This window comes from Thamnophis sirtalis, unplaced genomic scaffold (assembly GCF_051295495.1).
Source record: "Thamnophis sirtalis isolate CommonGarterSnake01/CBP01778 unplaced genomic scaffold, rThaSir2_p1.2 scaffold_2, whole genome shotgun sequence".
Lineage (NCBI taxonomy): Eukaryota > Metazoa > Chordata > Lepidosauria > Squamata > Natricidae > Thamnophis > Thamnophis sirtalis.
The window spans coordinates 140154981-140174080 of NW_028261382.1; the positions used below are offsets into that span (position 1 = coordinate 140154981).

The 19100-nt window shown below is 36.8% G+C and overlaps 1 protein-coding gene across 1 annotated transcript in view; it reads right to left on the reverse strand.

Moving 5' to 3' along the window:
• The window catches only part of RP1 (RP1 axonemal microtubule associated), a 211981-nt gene that overhangs the window by 128090 nt on the left and 64791 nt on the right, over nt 1–19100 (reverse strand). The window contains exons 24-26 of the mRNA XM_087707060.1: nt 18406–18450; nt 16611–16774; nt 6831–7056 (exon numbers count right to left, since the gene is read on the reverse strand). Of these exons, the coding sequence (XP_087563186.1) occupies nt 6831–7056; nt 16611–16774; nt 18406–18450 (435 nt within the window). The remainder of the gene's footprint in view (nt 1–6830; nt 7057–16610; nt 16775–18405; nt 18451–19100) is intronic.

The window sequence follows — 19100 nt, forward strand, 5'->3', positions numbered from 1 at the left end:
AGAGATGTTCACCTAATCCTGCTTAGCTTCTTCTCTGGTAACACTGTACTACTAACCAGAGCATACAAAACATTTGCTAGATCAATTCTCGAATACAGCACTGTATATCAGACATTAACACAATTGAGAGAGTCCAGAGGTAGTTCATGAGAAGAGTCCTCTACTCCACTGCTCGGAACAGAATACCTTATGCCATCAGACTTAAAATTTTGGACTTAGACAACTTATGTTGCCTTCGGTCTGACCTATATGTAGTACATAAATTATCTACTACAATGTTCTACCTATCAATGACTACTTCAGCTTCAACCACAACAATACACGAACGCACAATAGATACAAACTTAAGGTAAACCATACCAAACTTGATTGCAGAAAATACTACTTCAGCAACAGAGTGATCAATGCCTGGAATGTGTTACCTGATTCAGTGGTTTCTTCTCCAAACCCCCACAACTTTAACCTTAGTCTGTCTACTGTTGACCTCACCCTGTTCCTTAGAGGTCTGTAAGGGGCATGCATAAGTGCCCAAATGAACCAACTGTCCTAACAACCCCATTTATTCATATAGATTTCATGTATTCATAATCTTGTATATATTTATATCAATTATCTTATACACGCTTGACAAACAAATAAATAAAATGGATAAAAAATAAAGATATTGGGGAGTAGAGTAACAGTGTATTCCATTTTATAGTATTATAATATTATTATTGTCTATTGCATTGCTTCTATCATTGTATCTTTATTAATTTGTCCACTGCCTATGGGGGGGAGGAGGAGCTAGTGTCCAAGAAAAACAACATAAAGAAAGACATACAGTAAATCTTGTGATGGTAAAAGATGCATGTTTTGCTTCTGAAATGGTACCTATGTTCATGTTTGGCAGAATCCTGACTAAAAGGGAATGAGAAGAGATGCTGAGGAAAATTTTAAAAGTCCAATATGGCTTGATGCTGAACAGGTTATGCAAACTAAATATTTATACTTCAATAAATATATTGAGAACTATATGAATCAGAGATCCAAAGTTTTTTGAGCATTCGTTGATTTGGAAAACACATGTGATAAAATGAATTATGCATGAATTATAAAAATTTTTGACTTGGTATCAATGTGAAGGTTGATTGTTGAATACAATAAGAGTGGTACAAAGTAGAAGTAAACTACGTGTGAAAGAATCAATGCAACCCTCACCAAATGATTCAGCACTAAGCAAGAAAATTAATTTATAAATAAATGTATAAAGAATGTTTGTGATGTTAGAGAGGTTTGTTTAGGATGTTTATGTATTTTGTAGATATATATTATAATAACCAAAGTGATTTGCAGTGAAGGTTACATAGATTGTGTTATGTAACAAAGATTATAGAACTGAAAATTGAAACATCAAAAACAAAATTAATGTATTTGACAGGGAAAATAACATGAATAATTGCAAGTTATACATAAATGAAAGATTGGCAGACCAAATAAATGTCTTTTAGAAGCTTTAGTAAAGATGGATATATATATTTTCAGACATGAGGATATTTGAAGCAAGGTAAGTTAGCATGTGTTAGAATGTTTGTCCAAAAAAAAAAAGCAAAATGTGTCCATACTTCTACCTACTTTCTTATCTGAAAATCAGACTTGAGAACATTAAAAGAAACATACATATTGAATGCAATGGGAATAGATTACTTATTACTACGTGTGATAAAATGATTAGCGGGTCAAGAATTAATACATGCTGAAAAATATACAATGAACACAAATTTGATCAACCTGAATTGGGAAGATTATTTTTATTTGGTGAAGCTTTATTACCTGGTTTTATTGTTATTGTGAACCATCTAGAGTCTTTGAAGTATGGCAGTATAGAAATTCTGTATAAATAAATGTATAAATGAAGGTTTGCAGAAAGAGTGAAAATCCCATAGTATAGGTGGAATTATAAACAACATGAATTGGACAACCAATTAATGAACCAATTTTTACACGGTCACAGACAGCATTAATTGGATAGATCTGGGGAAAAGTAGATTGGGGAAATGACAAGGAAGTTGGACAAAATATAGTTCAGTGGTATTTACATAAACTACTAATATTATAAAAACAAAGGAAGAATAAGCTATAGAGAAGAATGAAAGAACTTAAATATTAGTTTAAAAGGAACTGTTTGCCATATGGAGACAGGTTGGATGATTCATACAGCAAATGGAGAAAAATCAAAAGTACTGGTAGTCTTATGGGTCTATACTGAGACAATATAAGGTAACCCTAACCCTAACAAAGGGAGGTAAAGAAGAGCAAAGTAAACCTTTAATTAAATTATCTTAATTGATAATTCCTGAACTGAATATAAACATAAACCATACTTTATTCTTCTAGTCCATATTTCTAATAAAAGTTTTTTTTAAAAAAAATTAGTGAATAAATTGCTGGCAAAAAAAGTTGTTTACTCAGAAATTTATACTGGATCATAATAGGATATGGAATCCTTGGTGTTCTTTGAGCTTGCTTTGTGAGCAATCTAGAATACTAAAGAAAGAAAACAACTACCTATACAATCACTTCCAACAAAACACTTTATCAAAAAGTGCCTGACTGCTCATCTCATTACAACATAACCATGCTATGAAACAGAAAACACCAATACATCAAAAGCATCTCAGAAATAACCAATAGACAATCGCATGGACTCACTGTAGCATGCAAACCAATTAAAGCCTTCTACAACTTAAGTAAACCAGAAGATCCTGTAGCCAAGAAGAAAACCAGGACTTATCTACAATATATAGTGTAAGAATTTACAACCAATTTCATTGTATTTATTTTGTACAATGACAATAAAGTCTATACTATACTAAGAACTGTAACAGCCACTATGTAAACAGATGAGCAGAAGATTAGCAAAACATCCACAAATGCCAAAACATGAAAAAAAAATTACACAACATGACACATGGACAGACTCAACCATAGTTTAAACTGGGAAACTGTGAAGCAACCTCAAGCAAGCTAAACCCAAAAATCCTAGAGAATTCATGGAAAATCAGCATTCAGACAAATCAGCCATCAATAGACAGAGATAAACTACCTTTATATACCATTCACAAGAGGCAATAAAAAGCTTAAGAATGAAACAAAAAGACTAGACCTCATCCTCTTCAGCAGCTTACCCCAGATAAGCAAACAAAATCAGGCAGAAAACAATATATTGAAGAACTATTAAGGAACTACTAAAGACAAAACTATGCCCCCACCAACACTGGTAGGGCAAACTACTATATTTAAACAGGGAGCAGCCTGTTGCATCAATGATATTTAGCTGTGTAATGAAATGTCTGCAAGCAAACAACTAAGCTCTGACAACACCAGGGATTCACAGTTCAACCCCAAGCTACCTATATTATCTTCTATTCTGATTTGGTGTCTTGTATCATTTGTCTCCTTTGATGTAACCCCTATATATTATGGCTATTTCCAAGCTTTTATACAATTACCCTTTTACAACTAGAAATGCAGATGGCCCAAAGCTGTACTCTCTGTAATAGTAAAAGATAGTAGCAAAAATCCATAGTTGGGTTTAGTGTCTATTGATATTCAACTTAAATGAGCCAAAATCAATAAGTAATTTGAAGTCATAAATGTACAAATTTAGAATGTATCTAACAGCTATAAAAAGTTTCCATTTACTTTTATTTGTCAAATACATTTTAATAATCATAACGTACTAAGAATGGCAAAGATAAATATGCTACTAGAGCGCCAATATTAATAAAGTTGAACAAATATCTTACTTGGAAAAATATTATATCCAAGAAGAGTAGTCCATACAAAAACTGTTTTAAAAAACCCTTTTATTTGGCTCCATCCAAAAGGCAGCTGTTGATATGCAAGAAATTCTGTTTCCATTCAGGTTGTCTTTTCATGTCCAAGCATTGCTCAAGAAAAAAACAACTACATTTGACTGAATGCCTTCCAACCATGTGGGCAATAGCTCTCATAATTTCCAGTCAGAATCTACCTTCAGATGTACTCCTTTTGGATCAGAATATAACTTACTAATAACATGGAATTACTTATCAAAAGAAGAACTGTCCAAACTGTAAATTATTAAAAAGGGAAATGGATCAGAAGTCAAATAATCAAAAAAGAAAAGACAATAAAGTATAGCATACTCCAAAAAGAAACACTAGTGGCTAAACCCAGTCTGACTATCAATAATTGTATCCTAAATTGCCAGTCTAAAAGATTTCAATGGGTACATTCTGTTCTGGATGCAAAGGGTATATTACCATCTCTTATAGTAGATGGACTGGATCCTGGAATCTAGGGCTGTGCATCAGTGGTGGGATACAACTGGTATGCCCCGGTACGGGCATACCGGTGCCTGCTGGGAACACCAGGTACCATTCCAGTACGGTGCTCCAGAGGGCTCACTCGCTCGCCATTCTTACCTGTATTTCAGCCAATCGGGGCTTCCGCACACGGAGCGTATGGCTCCTGCGCGATGCTCCACCAAGCAGCTGGAACATCGTGGGTAGTAAGTACATATGTATGCACTGCACACATGCTGCACACATGTATGTGGTGGACGCCCGACCCTGTTGCACCATACCGGTTGCAGTGGGATCTGGAATCCACCACTGCTGTGCATGCTATGAAAATTATTTGTAGGAGATGTTCTGGAAAATGTGCGAGATCAAACTCAGCAACTTATATTGCAGAATGCATTCTTGAGCTCAGGTTTGTAATTAAAGGAGGGGAACACTGAGCATTGATAAGCAGTCAGGGACAGAGCCAGTTTCAGAAATTCTGACAGATAATGAACCGCAAGCTCCAGTGCTGCCAGACCGACTATCATCCAAGCAGGCAAAGGAGATAGGGCAAACAGAAACAGTAGTCATAACTGCCATTGCTCTCTGAAGTTGAGGGCATGGGATTACTATCCAACACAATCCATCAGATTTGCTTCTAAAATGGACAGCAAACATAGTCTCTCCTTTGATGATAGTCATTGTTAGCTTCCACTTTGTGTGTCTTGAATTATGAACGTTGCAACCCTGATTTTGAACCTCGACCAGCTGATGAATCTGCTATAAGCTTTGAACCCCAGGCTGGATCTGATTACTTTCCGGTGTGCCCGAAAGATTTTGAACACTGGTAAGCCAAGCTTGCGGAACTTTGGGGGGAAATGTATCTCTATATTGTAAGTGTGTGTGTGTGTGTGTGTGTTTCCAAGCCTTATTAATAAAACTTTGTATATTTATGTGTGCTTGGTCTGAGAAGGACATTCCAAAGAACATCGCCCAAATATTTTGCAACGCATATATTTCCATAGTTTTATTATTTGGTCTTTTTAGACTATATTATTCAAATTATGCATTCCACTCTGTAATTATTTCTGGTACTTCAAGTTCTGTTTTACCAAAACTATACTATATTGATAAATGACAAGGTACACGATGCTAAATAGGGAATGCAGTTGCTTGCCTTTACTACCTTCATTTCCCTTTTTGGACTTTTTTGGAGTCTATCAATGGTTCAGTACATCAGAAAACCAACCTAAAGTTTTTATGACTGTGAATATTTTTAGATATAATAAGTAAGTTTAAATAACATTGGCCTGACTGATTGCACAGTTCCTCCTAACTTCCACCATTATTAAATGCTAATTCATTTGCTAAAGTCATTTACATTCTTATTTCATTCATGTGTGCAAGACTGTGCAAATAATTCTTCCCTAACACACAATATTTAGATAATTGTAACTTGCCAAAGTTCAAAGCCTTGTCAAATAAACTTTATTAAAACAGTTCTGAAAATGTAAATCTAGATTTCCTCTGTACTGCACAAGGGAGTGTATTAATTTATATTTTTCATGAAATGCTTAAGTGAGGATATAAAAGTTGCTAAAACAATCCATTGATTTTGGGACATTTTAAATATATTTCTGGAGAATAAACACTTGACTATTTAGTATTTTGAAAAATACTAGCTACCGTATATACTCGAGTATAGGCCGACCCGAATATAAGCTGAGGCACCTAATTTTACCACAAAAAACTGGAAAAGTTATTGACTCGAGTATAAGCCTAGGGTGGGAAATGCAGCAGCTACCGGTAAATTTCAAAAATAAAAATAGATACCAATAATGTTTTTGAATATTTATTTCAAAGAAAAACAGTAAACTAGCGGTGTATTCAATGAAATACTTCACTCACCTCATGATGCTGATGTCCCGCTGTGATGATGATGTCCTGTGCAGCCGCGGGAGCGATGTCCCGCCTCCTATGACACACGGCACAGTGATTCCTATCATTGGATCACTGTACCAGAGGAGGTGGGACATCGCTATGTGGCTGCTTGCCATAACAAGGAGGAGGTGGGACATCGTTGCAGAGCGGCAGGAGGGGGAGGAAGGGGAATCGTAAGACAGCCCTGCATTACATTAGAACGTGAGGAGGGGAGATGGTGCGGTGCGCGCTGCGCGGCAAACTGACACAGAGGGAGGGGAAACTCACAGGGGCACTGGGCCATTCACGAGTGTCACCCAGCAGCATGGCCCCGCCCCTTTTTCTCCTCCATTTCGGGCAAATTTTTCACTGACTCGAGTATAAGCCGAGGCGGCTTTTTTCAGCCCAAAAAGTGGGCTGAAAAACTAGGCTTATACTCGAGTATATACAGTAAGTATAATTCCCTAACATCTAAAGTTTTCCTACTCTTATTTCATTACTTTCATAACATTGTGATGAATAATAAGATGAATAATAAAAATATGTAATTGAAATGAATAGACAAATAACTGAATTAAAAAGAATTATATATTATAGACATACATGGTAGAAGTTCTTTTTTAGGCCTCCTAATTGGTATTTCTCTCCATGTGTCTCCATCTCCTTGGTCTTCAGATAACCAGCAGTTGACAGAAAAACATATTTCTTGCTCAGATGGCAAATTCATCTTTTGAAATCTAATTTCATTCAGGTACCAACTGGGATTTGTTCCACTGTTGTCATGGCCAATTCGGATTTTGTATGGTTCTCCAATATTTTTTAGGTTAATCTGGAAAATATAAATAGATAAGAAAAGCTTTCATTATATTTCAGTTACCCGTACAGATTAATCTAACTAATTAAATGAGATGAAACCAAATTATTAATAAACAAATCTTCCAATAACTATCGTATCATTAACATCAAATAAAGATAGCATGTTGTTTAGAAGGCCTGGGGGAGAATAAGAAGGTCAGAGCCCAAAGATGAAAAATGTACTAAAGTAGGTAGCTTAACTTTTCTTAGGACATTTTTCTTAGGAGATGAGATTTCCAGTGGAAGGACAATTATCAAAAGTTCCCTCACCCTTGGAGCTACTTGCAATAACTGAAACTGAAAAGAGATTGGGGAAAAGCTGTAGCTGATTTTGGAGCTTTTGTAGATACATATTATATGTCATAACCATATGAAACTCTAAATATTAAGGACTTAGTCCACATGATTAAAAGTTTCTTTCTAATTCTACTAAGACTTCACATTCAAAGGTGAGCCAACTGAGTAAATTTACAGTAAATGTGTTAATGACCTTAGTTATATTTTTACCCTAAATATCATTGCTATCCTGCTTAAAGATCATTTTGTTTAAGTATAAATGTAATAGATTTATTCAGAGTGTTAACACAAGATTTAGAGTCAGATTATTAAAGACTTCTTGCCTTTACTGAATTAATCCTAAAACAATACATTTAACAAACATATCATTACGCTAGGTCAAAACAGTAACATTTAAACACAGTTAAATGAAATGAAGAACCAGTGGTTAAAATATCAAGCTAGAAACTGGAGGACCATGTCTTCTGGTCCCATAATCAGCTGAGTGACCTTGGGTCAGTCACCTTCTCTCAGGAAGCAGGCAATAGCAAACCATTTGTCTAGGCAGGGTCCAAGAATCAGATACAATGGAGCAGAAGGGGTGGGGGGAATGACAGAAGGAAACATTGGAGTGAGGAACCAATAAATGTGGAAGGATAGTATTGAATTCACTGACAATACATTATGCCAAAGACAGGATATCAGATGAGTAACCACACAAAAGACTTCTCGTAAACATGCACTGAAGCTAAGAGTATTATCAAGTACACTTCTTTATTTCCTTCTGCTGAACTAGTTGAAAATGCAGTGCAAAGTATTGAGTTTATTTCCTGAATTATGGTAAATTCCAACATAATTAGTTACTCGTGTATTATTTGAAACCAGGCTTTTGTAGAAAATAATCAGGTGGAGTCCAAGGGAGGGTCAAATGGATTGTCAGTCATGAGTCCCTTTGAGGCCACAAGAGATCTAAGTCTAGCCACCTTGAATTCCTGTGACTCTTATCTATCACCAATCTGCTTGGACTGTAAGTAGTTCAGATTCTTATAGAGAGTTTAAGCTTGCAATAAATCTTTATACCAATTTGAACCAACCAGATCTTCTGATTCCCCTGGTACTTGACAGTTTTGCTGCTAACTTACTAATTGCAACTATGCATGAAATGCAAATGAATGCCCAGTCTGCTTGTAGTTTCCCACCTTATTCCTAGTCTGGTTGTTATATTCCTCCCAAGCTCACAGGAACTAAAAACGCATTGCTTATAAAAGGAAGAGAGGCCTAGAATTAATTAGACAAACTATGATTATTTTGTCTGTCAAAAATGCTAACTTTAGTTTTAACAACAAGCTATTGTTACAATAATTAAACACAAGTGAATATAATCATCATATTACATATACTTGGATGCCTCTGTTAGTCATGTTATATTTTAAATATTTGTCACTTCCAGTCCAGGCTTGAATTACATACAAGCCAGCCAAAGTTCAGTTATTTATTTGCTTGCATCCTAGACTGAATCTTGGCAAACCTTTATTACTCACAGCGTAATCTATATACCTTGGGATATTCTAGGGCCATTATGGCAAACCTATGGCACACATGCCACAGGTGGCACATGGAACCATATCTGAGGGCATGCGAGGCGTTGCCCTATGTCAGCTCCAGCACACATGCATGCACTGGCCAGCTGATTTCGGGCTTCCGGAGTTCAGAAATGAATGTCCAGTGCATCCATTGGGCCATTTTTCACCCTCCAGGCTTCAGGAGAGCTTCCTGAAGCCTAGGGAGGGTGAAAAGCAGACCTACTGGGCCCACCGGAAGTCGGAAAACAGACCATTTCCAGCATCTGGAGGGACTCCGGGGGTTTGGGGAGGCCGTTTTCGTCCTCCCCAGGTTCCAGGAAAAGCTCTGGAACCTGGGGAGGGCAAAAAATAGACCTACTGGGCCACTGGAAGTCGAGAAAAGAGCCATTTCCAGCCTCCAGAAGGCCTCTGGGGGAGGCGGAGGAGGCCAGTTTTGCCTTCCCCAGGCTCCAAGAAAGCACCTGGAGCCTGGGGAGGACGAAAAATGATCCCACTGCAAACATGCCACCTCCGGAGGACCTGTGGGGCGGGGAAGGCTGTTTTCAATTTCAATTTCAATTTTCAATTTAATAAAATTTATATGCCACCCAATCCTGTAGGACTCTGGACGGCTTACAGAAACGAGATAAAAAATTTAAAAATTTAAAATTAGAAATACAGTTATTAAAATTACACACCATCCATTCTGTCTAGATGGGGCTGGAAATTGATCAACAGCCCCAGGCCTGCCGGAACAGCCAGGTTTTGGTGGCTTTTTGGAAGGCCGAGAGAGTGGAAAGGGTCCAGATCTCGATGGGTAGGTCGTTCCACAGGGCCGGCGCAGCTACAGAGAAGGCCCTCCCCTGAGGGGCCACCAGCCAGCATTGTCCGGCCGACGGCACCCAGAGGAGGCCCAACCTGTCAGATCTTGTTGGTCGTTGGGAGGTATGTGGCAGGAGGCGGTCTCTCAGGTAGCCAGGTCCTAAACCCAGGCTCCAAGAAAGCCAAGTGTGTGCATGCGCAAGGGGAACAATGGGGGGGGCATTTAATTATAGTTGTGGGCACGCACATGCATGTGATACAGCTTTTGGCACCCAAGAAAAAAAGGATCACCATAACTGTTCTAGGGAGTGGCCATCCTAACTCTCTTCCTTTGCCTCCTATTCAGCTTTGGGCTATGTTGCTTCTTATCTGCCTACAACCACATGGAATTTCCCCATTTCTTTTTGTAAAATTGCTACATCAGTCACACCAGTCTCTTGTTTTATTTCTTTTATTGCTCCCCAGTATCATATGTATTGAGAGGAATGGCAGTTCACTGATTGTCCTTCCACATACTTCTATACCAAGAATATTCAGGACTGCAAAGGTGACCAAAGTGAATGTGGAGCCATATAGATGCAGCATCTGTTCCACATAGTCTTTCTTCTGGTTCCTTCACCAAATCACAACTAAGATCACGCACAGCACATTTGTCTTTGGAGTATACTTTCTCTTCAAAGAGGGGCTACTACCTTTGGGAGCTGAGTGGCAATCCCTTCAGTTGCAGGATTTGGGCTTGGCCAGTCTAGAGAAAAGAAGGACTGGGTGGGGGACACATGATGTTTGCTTTTGAGAGGTTGCCACAAAGAGAAGGGGGCAAATTATTTTCCAAACCACCCGAGGGCAGGACAAGAAACAATGGATGGAAACCTGAAATTAAGCAAAAACTTCCTAAGGACAATTAACCAATGGAACAGTTTGCTGTCAGAAGTTATGGGTGCTTCATCATTGGAGGTTTTTAAGAAGAGTCTGGACAGTCACTTGTCTGAAATGATATAGGGTCTCCTGCTTCAGCAGCGGGGGTTGGACTGGAATATCTCCAAGGTCCCTTCCAGTTCTATTCTGATTGATTGAGTGTTTGTAGGAAAACTTAAGTTCATAATTAGCACTGAATTCTGTAGACAGAGTTCAGAAATGGGACTTACTGAAGGTAAGGTCTCAATGAGCAGCTTTTATAGAATCACATTTTAATAGACTGCAACCCTAAAAGCAAGAAAATAGGCTCAAACAATAGCTGCTACAAGAACAATCTTAATGTAACTACCTGATAATACACAGCTGACTGCACACCATTGATAGCTTTGTTTTCTCCTCCTGGGAACCAAACCTGCTCTCTTCCTCTTTTTCCCCTCAATAATTCCTACCAGCCAATTTCCACAGTCAGCAACATTCCCCATCCCCAAAATCCTGCCAATTCCCAATCATCCATCTCTCATAATCCCTTTCCTTCCTTGAAAAGATTGAAAATTGCCCTTTGAGTGACACTCCACAATTTTTCCTTGTTACCATACCATATTTCATATCATATTTGAGAATTCCTGGTCTTGCATCATAAAAAACAGGCATTCTTCAGCAGCAGTTTCACATTTAAAGATGTGCATGTAAAGAACCAATGTGATTTACACTAAGGCTGTTCACTCTGCTCCTTGAAAGTACGTAGGAGTGTTTGTATTACATTTTCATCCACTAGTACAGACTATCTGCCCATATATTTAAAAAAATGCACAAAATCCAGAAATTCATCTGTGTGTACATAAGCATCTATCTGTACTGAACAGTCTGTTCTGAATCTTTAGCTTGTTCAAATTTCCAAATTATTGGAAAACAACCAAAGGAAATGGCAGGTGTCATTTGTGTGCCAATTGACAAAGCTTTATCTTCAATTCACCTAGTGCTCCAGTTATCAAACTACCTTTAAGCACAGATTACCAACTGTGCTGATATGTGCCAACTTATGTGATGTGTTTTGAAGGGGCAGACAGCTGAAATCTATGAAACTACTGCTTATTCAAGACATTCTGTCAGAACTTACTAACCTTAAAAATATTACTGCCAGTACAATGCAATCAGAGGTTTTCTTTCTGAGTTCTATTTTATTTCACTATTGCAAGGAATAAGAGTGCTTATACATCCATCACTGTCAACATTTCTTATATTTGTACCTTCAATAAATGCATTTCTAACATTCTGCAACATTCAGAAAGCAGGGTGTGGAATTATTTTGCATTCATATCCCCTTCACATCCTCATCAAGAACATCCAAAGTACGTTAGCAAAACAATAGCACCTAAATGCTATTAATATATGTTGTGCATTTAGGTTGAAAATAGAAGCAACATATAGGGGGCTTTCTGCATAGATCCAGAGAACCAAGGGAATGACCCATTTATTCCCTGTATTATATAACAATGAATTATTAATTTTTCATAATAACCAATAAAAATGTTTACTTCCATTTGCTAAATAGGAGGCTTGTCATCACAGCGAAGACATAGGTTGTTGCATGCAAATGGTCTCATGTTCAATATTCAGCATTCAAAAATATCCCTCAAAAGAACTTCTGGACAGCTTCACACATATAAGCATCCACCAGATTCTGCTGAAGTTGAGCTTTTAAATGGAAGCCAACAATTGGGAATATTATTATTTATTTGGAGTTAGGCAGACATGCTGTTCGAATTCTGGGCATCCAACAAGTTTCCATTCCTGATCCAATTTTCCAAACCTCCAAATTTTGAAGGGTGGAACCATGGCAGCAATAATAATAAAAAGGTGTCTAGGCAAAGGGTCATACTGTAGAACAGAAGGGAGGGAGAAATCATTGGTTGATAGGCCTTCCCTCAAATCAAACCGAGCCTTGTGATCACTGTTCTAATCACTGATGCTGGAGAATGGTGACATCTTGGTGATTATATTTGTTTACCATTAGTTTCACTTCAATCACATTTTCTCATCCTGGTAATATGTTTTGGCATAGAATTCTTGCTTGCTTACTAATATGGTTGAGTGAGTATTTTATCAATTAATATAAATTAGTATTTTGTATTACCAGCTCAGTTCATGGCAAAGTGCTCCCTAAAAAATCCATATACCGGTAAATTAATCTCGCATATATTCAGCTCAGTTCATGATAATATATTCCAAGAAATGCTTTCACTTTCTCATTGTTTATGACTCTCCTGTCCTTTCCATAAAACAATCTCAACATATACATGAAATATGAAAGGAATGTTTACAGAAAATTTCATCACAGATGCTTTTCAAGAAAAGAAAAAAAGAGCTTAGATTGAAAATCCTTGCATCATTCTCTGAAAGATATGATGCACTTCAGTGCAATCTAATAAGAGAATTTGCTTATAAATTTCATGTATTCTTTCAAAAGACAAAACCAAAATTGTTTAGATTTTCTCATGATAGGCTATTAGAGGTAGTAGACTATGGAAGATATATCAGATGATTTGCAAAAAGGTCTAATCAGGCCATCAAGATTAGACAGCCCGCTACAGCTGTACAACTAAGCTGTGTAAGATCACATGATATAAATTCACTAAGTATAAGACAGCTTATAGATTTATGAAAAGACGACAGAACTAAATCTCCGATACCAAAAGGAAGTATACCTATTGTAACTGAAGGTACATTTCATGTCACATATTTTATTTTGGGAGCAACTAAATCTATCTTATTAATCAAACTACAGACAAATACTGAGAATGGGAGGTATTGTCTCCTGTCTTGAAATGAATCCCATTAGTTTGTGCTTGTCACTTAGTCCTAGAGACATTGATTTCTCAGATATCAATGAAACTCACTTCAAAGTTCAAATTCAAGGTCTTCTTCTAATCAATATTTGCACCTGGATAAGGGGAAGGTGACAGTTTTAATTTTTTAAAAGCAGAAATAATCATTTCTGAAAGGGGATAAAATGTAATGTGGGAAGTTGCAATGGCTACTACAATACATACTAGTTTAATTTTGTTAACTGTCATTATTTTACATGTCTTTTATATTTTACATTATGTGGGGAATTGAGTATCTGCTTCCCATACTGGTGCCTTTTAGATTTATTGGATAACAATTCCCTTTATCCCATCCCACCATCTTAAGGGCATAAAGGCAGCTACGTATTTTGTTCTATGTCATCTATGGAACTGGTATTTTTATTAGTTTTTACTGGATTTCCCTGTGGATATCATCTGATACAATCTTCCACAGTCTGCTACCTCCCTTCAAATGTCTTGAATGTTAATAGCAAAAGTGTTTTGGTTTATTTTCAGATAAAATGAAAATGCATGTATTTCATAATAAAATAAGATCAAAGTTTTCTTCAAGTTGAGCTGACTATCTGCTGACTTCCTGGTTACCTAGCCAATCTTGGTTGAAAAACTATTCATGAACTTGGATGGTGAACCACTAGGAAATCATAGTTTTTTTTTCTAAAATGGAAAGTTGAGCAAGTATTCCAAAAGAAAATGCCAAGAAAATGAAGTCAGCTGCAAAACGAAACATGTTAATATCCTTGAAAATTTCTTTGCTGGGCTGGTAATGGAAATGGACTATATTTTGGACAGTTACTAGTGAATTTTAAAATTGTGACCCAGAAATTTGCTAGAATTTATGTTCAAGAAGTGGTTTGGGAGATATGGCTTAGTAGCACTAGCAATTCCAAGCTAAAACACTCACTGAATTTGTAACTTTCGGAGCTAATTAATACTTTAAAGGAGATCTAAGTTTGTTCAAGATTCACAGACCTTCACATAAAGTTTTCTTCTGAATATGAGCTTCAAACATTGAAATACTGAATGGTTTTAAAGAAACAGCTCTACATCTCACACGGGATCTTGGCTGTTATATTCTGGCTAGACATTTTCTGGAATGATTAATGAAAGTGTTGTCCCAAAATAAGGGGTTAATTATCAGTTATTATTGTCCAAGCTATGAGTGATTCTAGGAAAACAAGTTATTGTGTTTTCTTTGGCTTTAAAGACTAACAACTAAAATAAATGCACTAGCCCTCAATTTGTTAATACAGACAGTCCCTACTTAACAAGTGACCTGTCTAGCCATACTTCAGTTATAATGGTGCTGAAAACATTTCTTACAACTGGTCCTGGCACTTATGACTTATGACTGTTTCAGCATCTCCACTCTCATGTGATTTGCGTGCTTTACTTCCAGCTCCCAACAAGTAGTCAATGGAGAAGCCTGCAGTAGAATTGCAAATCATAGCCACTTGAGTTTTATTTAAACAACTGCAGGTGACTTGCTTAATGACCACAGTGGAAGTGAGGCTACAAGTTTGTGCGTTCACATGATGTTTCACTGAATGACCATGTTGCTTAGTGACATAGTTGTCAGTCCCACTTCTAGTCATTAAGTAAGTACTACTGGCATCTGCATGCTTCTGTCTTTCTGTTTTTGAAGGACATGTTAGCAAGGTCTTTTTCTAAGTAGCAAGGTGACAATTTAAATGAGTCTAACGGTTTAAAAATAATTTTATCCTTTCTCATAATACTAGCCTTGTTGATCTATGAGCCCCTCTGATCATGTGGTGATGACATGGTCAGAGATTGGAACTGCCCCACTCCTATTTGTCACCTGAAGCTGCTGCTTTCTGGTGGCTTAGCAGTGCCTTAGTGGTGGTTTATGGTGCTTTTGGCTTGGATTGCATGAGAGTCTGGATATCTGGCTTCTTCGAAGATATCTGCTAACACTATCTAGCATTAGGAAAGCAACATTAAGTCATTAAAACATTAATTGGATAATGGTTGGATGGACGGTAGCTGTTTTGGAAGAACAAACTTGTTTTAAGTACATGTTTAACAAAGAGTTCAAATAATGCTAGACCAATCAGAAAGGGGACTGGTGCTCTTGCTGATTTAAATCAGGGAGGAGAACCAACTTCTACCAGCTTTTTTTATTCATCCTGCCCCAAATCAGTGTGTTCTAAATTTTTTGAAGCTGCTGCTAAATAAGAGATTTACAGGGCTATACTTTCTTACTGGTTTCATTACCATGGGGGGAAGAACAGCATCCACATTTATTTACTAACATGATAAAGCCCCACCCATCATGAATCGTGAATACTACTTGTCATCTTAACTACTTTTTTTCCAACCAGGTTTAGTGGTGTTTCAGATGCAGTCAAAGCTCTTATTCAGAAAAAGCACAAGGTTTCTAGCATGGAAAAGTATCATCATGCACAAGCCTTCCCCATCGCATAGCCCTATCACACATTATGATCATTTCTTCAACAGTAAGTTACTCTTGGTAGGAGGGGAAAACAACCTGGATTTCTCCCAGTCATTGCCCTTAAATTGTCTTGCATTATTGTACCAATCACTGGTCTCAGTATTGAGACAGAATAAAACTTCTTTATTGGAGTAGTGCATTTTATATTAGTATACTTTACTGTGAACTCAAAGACTTTAATGTGGACATGATAAAGAGTCCTATGAATTATTTGGCAGGCTGAAATGTTAAACCTTGAAATCAATGGTTTGAAGCAGGCCAAGTTGTGTGCAACAACTCAATCTCTGTTTTATAGCATGTAAATAACCGCAGTATATGCATCAGAAAGGAAAAGTAAAGTTGATATATACAGTAATAGTAGCTTAGTATCTTCCCAAACTTTAGCTATCTTTTTAGTAACTATTCTTAGTATGATTGGTGGTGCCATAAATATGCATATCACTCAGTTCTTCCAGGAATGCTACATGTTATTTCAATGAACCACTGAGACAATGAAATGTGAATTGAAATCATTACAATAGAAGCATTATAAATGTCTGTCACTTATTCACCTTAGAATAAACCTGTTTTGAATAACTCAGCTACTCTTCATTGTTTGTATGAAGTCATATTGTACCTGGAATGTATCTGTACTGTTGGGATTAAACAGCTGGTGTTTTCCAGATCCCAGTATAAGAGGACCTGAAGCCTTGTTATCTCCGTAAACATAAAGGGACACAGTTGCTGTTGTGCCAGCTGTTTCAAAACCTCCAGTGACTATAGTGATTTTCCAATCTTCTCCTGCAGGTAAACAAAATTAAAATGAGTTCCACTGACAGAGCAGTTTTATCTCAGTAACTACCTAGTGCCTGGAGAGCTGTGCAGTACCAGCTTTATTGCAAACAATGCATCACTAAGCCTAGGAAACAGGAACAATCGAATGCTTAAAAGAAAAAGCAGGTGCTCAGGGATGGGATAAAATACTGGATGGTAAAATACTGTAAACTAAGGTTATGCTTTGATAATGTTTTAAGAGCAGATAGAATTAGATGACCCAACGGTCTTCAATGCAACATCAATTGCTTTCTAGTGTAGATTTACCTGGAAATAATTTATGCCAAATAGTGGGAATATATATATTTTTCTTAGAGAACGTGCACAGAACTGTGTGATCAAATCATAAATATTTGAAAAAAAGGATATCTATTTTAAAGTGTCATGTAATTAAAAAATTTAGTAACTTATCTCATATTCTTTCATATTTTCAATATATGGGTAAAATATATTATTTAATGATTTAAATTGTAAGCCACCTTGAAGGCTATTGTGGGACACAAAATGACTTATTAATAAATATACACATACTAGGATTGATAGTATAATTTCCTAATCATTTTCTTGTACTGATAGCTTTAATAACAGGTAGGAGAGGTATTTCCCCCTATCATTTATGAAATCACTATTATAATATCAGAATATTATAATAAGCGAACCAATGCTAGAAATTGGAAGTATATTATCTTATATAGCACAGGGCACATCCTCAGCATGATTCTCCCACTGTGTGCTTCAGCAGTGGTCTCCAACCTTGGCAACTTTAAGACTTGTGGACTTCAACTCTCAGCTGGCTGAGTAACTCTGGGAGTTGAAGTCCACAGGTCTTAAAGTTGCCAAGGTTGGAGACCACTGTGCTACAGAAGTAGTTGACTCTAGCTAGAATTGACTGAGACCAAATTTCTAATTAACCCTCCCTGTTCTCAAATATGTTCTTTCATTTACAACTTGCACTCCGAAAGTAAGAACCATGATTAAAATTATTTCAAATGTGTGTCAGTGTTTATATTGTGAATGCCACCATAGTTTTCTACTCATTTAAAAAAATCTAAATCTTTCTACACATTTAGAAAATGCTAATCATCAAGTGTGAAGTTTAGCAATGGTCATAGTTAAAGGATCCAAATTAACTGGATCATAAATTTCCCTCCCTCTTGTATACAAAATCTTCATACCCTCTGATTCTTTTAACTGTGGATGGGTGCATAATTTGCTATAAACCACATTTTTCCTCTTTACATTTATTTAAGATAAAATGCCAATCAAAGAGAAATCACATCAGGAAGAGAGACCAAAGTCACATTGCCAGAATAAAGAAAAAATGTCTTCAATACAAATTACCTTTGTGAATAGTTAACAATTTTGGATAACTGATAATGAAAGAACTAATTCAAAATAAAAGCAGGAATTTTGTTCTTAACAAGTGTTGTGGAGAAAGAGATATTATAATATGAGTGCCTTTATTACTCTCCATAATGTTCCTCCGTCCAGAAAATGTGTCCGTTAAAAGGAGGCAAAGATGTTCACAGAACCATCACCCCCACAGATTTCAGTTATCTCTAAACTTGATTAAAAGAAAAAGCAGCGGAACAGTTTACCATTTTCTTCCTCTTGCATTTTCAACTGATGATTTATTTGCATTTCTGCCAAAAATAAAATAGCAGTACAGTTAATAATAGAGTTGTCAGGTTACAATAAAATGTGGAAGGAGGGAAGAGGTGCTAAGTTGATATTAACTCTTCTGCTCCTGCAGAAGAAAAAAATATCTTTCACAAACCAGCTTGCCACACTTGAAAAATCTAAAAGCAGCCAGCTTTCTATTGTTCTTTGAATAATTTGCAGGACTGTTTATCATGTCTGTATTAATGGCCTTTCATTCAATCCATGAGATGGATGCAAAGAATACCAACATACAATATGTGGAACTGCCTCACTGCCATTCTCACATGGTTAATGCACAACAATACAACAGTATTAATTTTATTTGCATCCGAGACAAACCAAGAAAATAAAAATAATTGTATTCATGGAATAGGACAACTTAAGGAAAGTGATTAGTAGATTTAACCTGTTGGTTAAAAAAAAAACACCAATTGCTCTCTCAAAGCAAGGAGCTGGTTTTGACAGATGAGTAGGCTACCTGTCAGAACCTGGTTCTGAGCCAAATGATGCATGGAAGAAGAAGGATGTGCTCAACTGTTTCATTGAGAAGAAATCTCATACTATTCCATGCAGCTGCTGCTATATCAGACAGATGTCACTCCCCATTGATATCCATGTGGGGACAGGGATG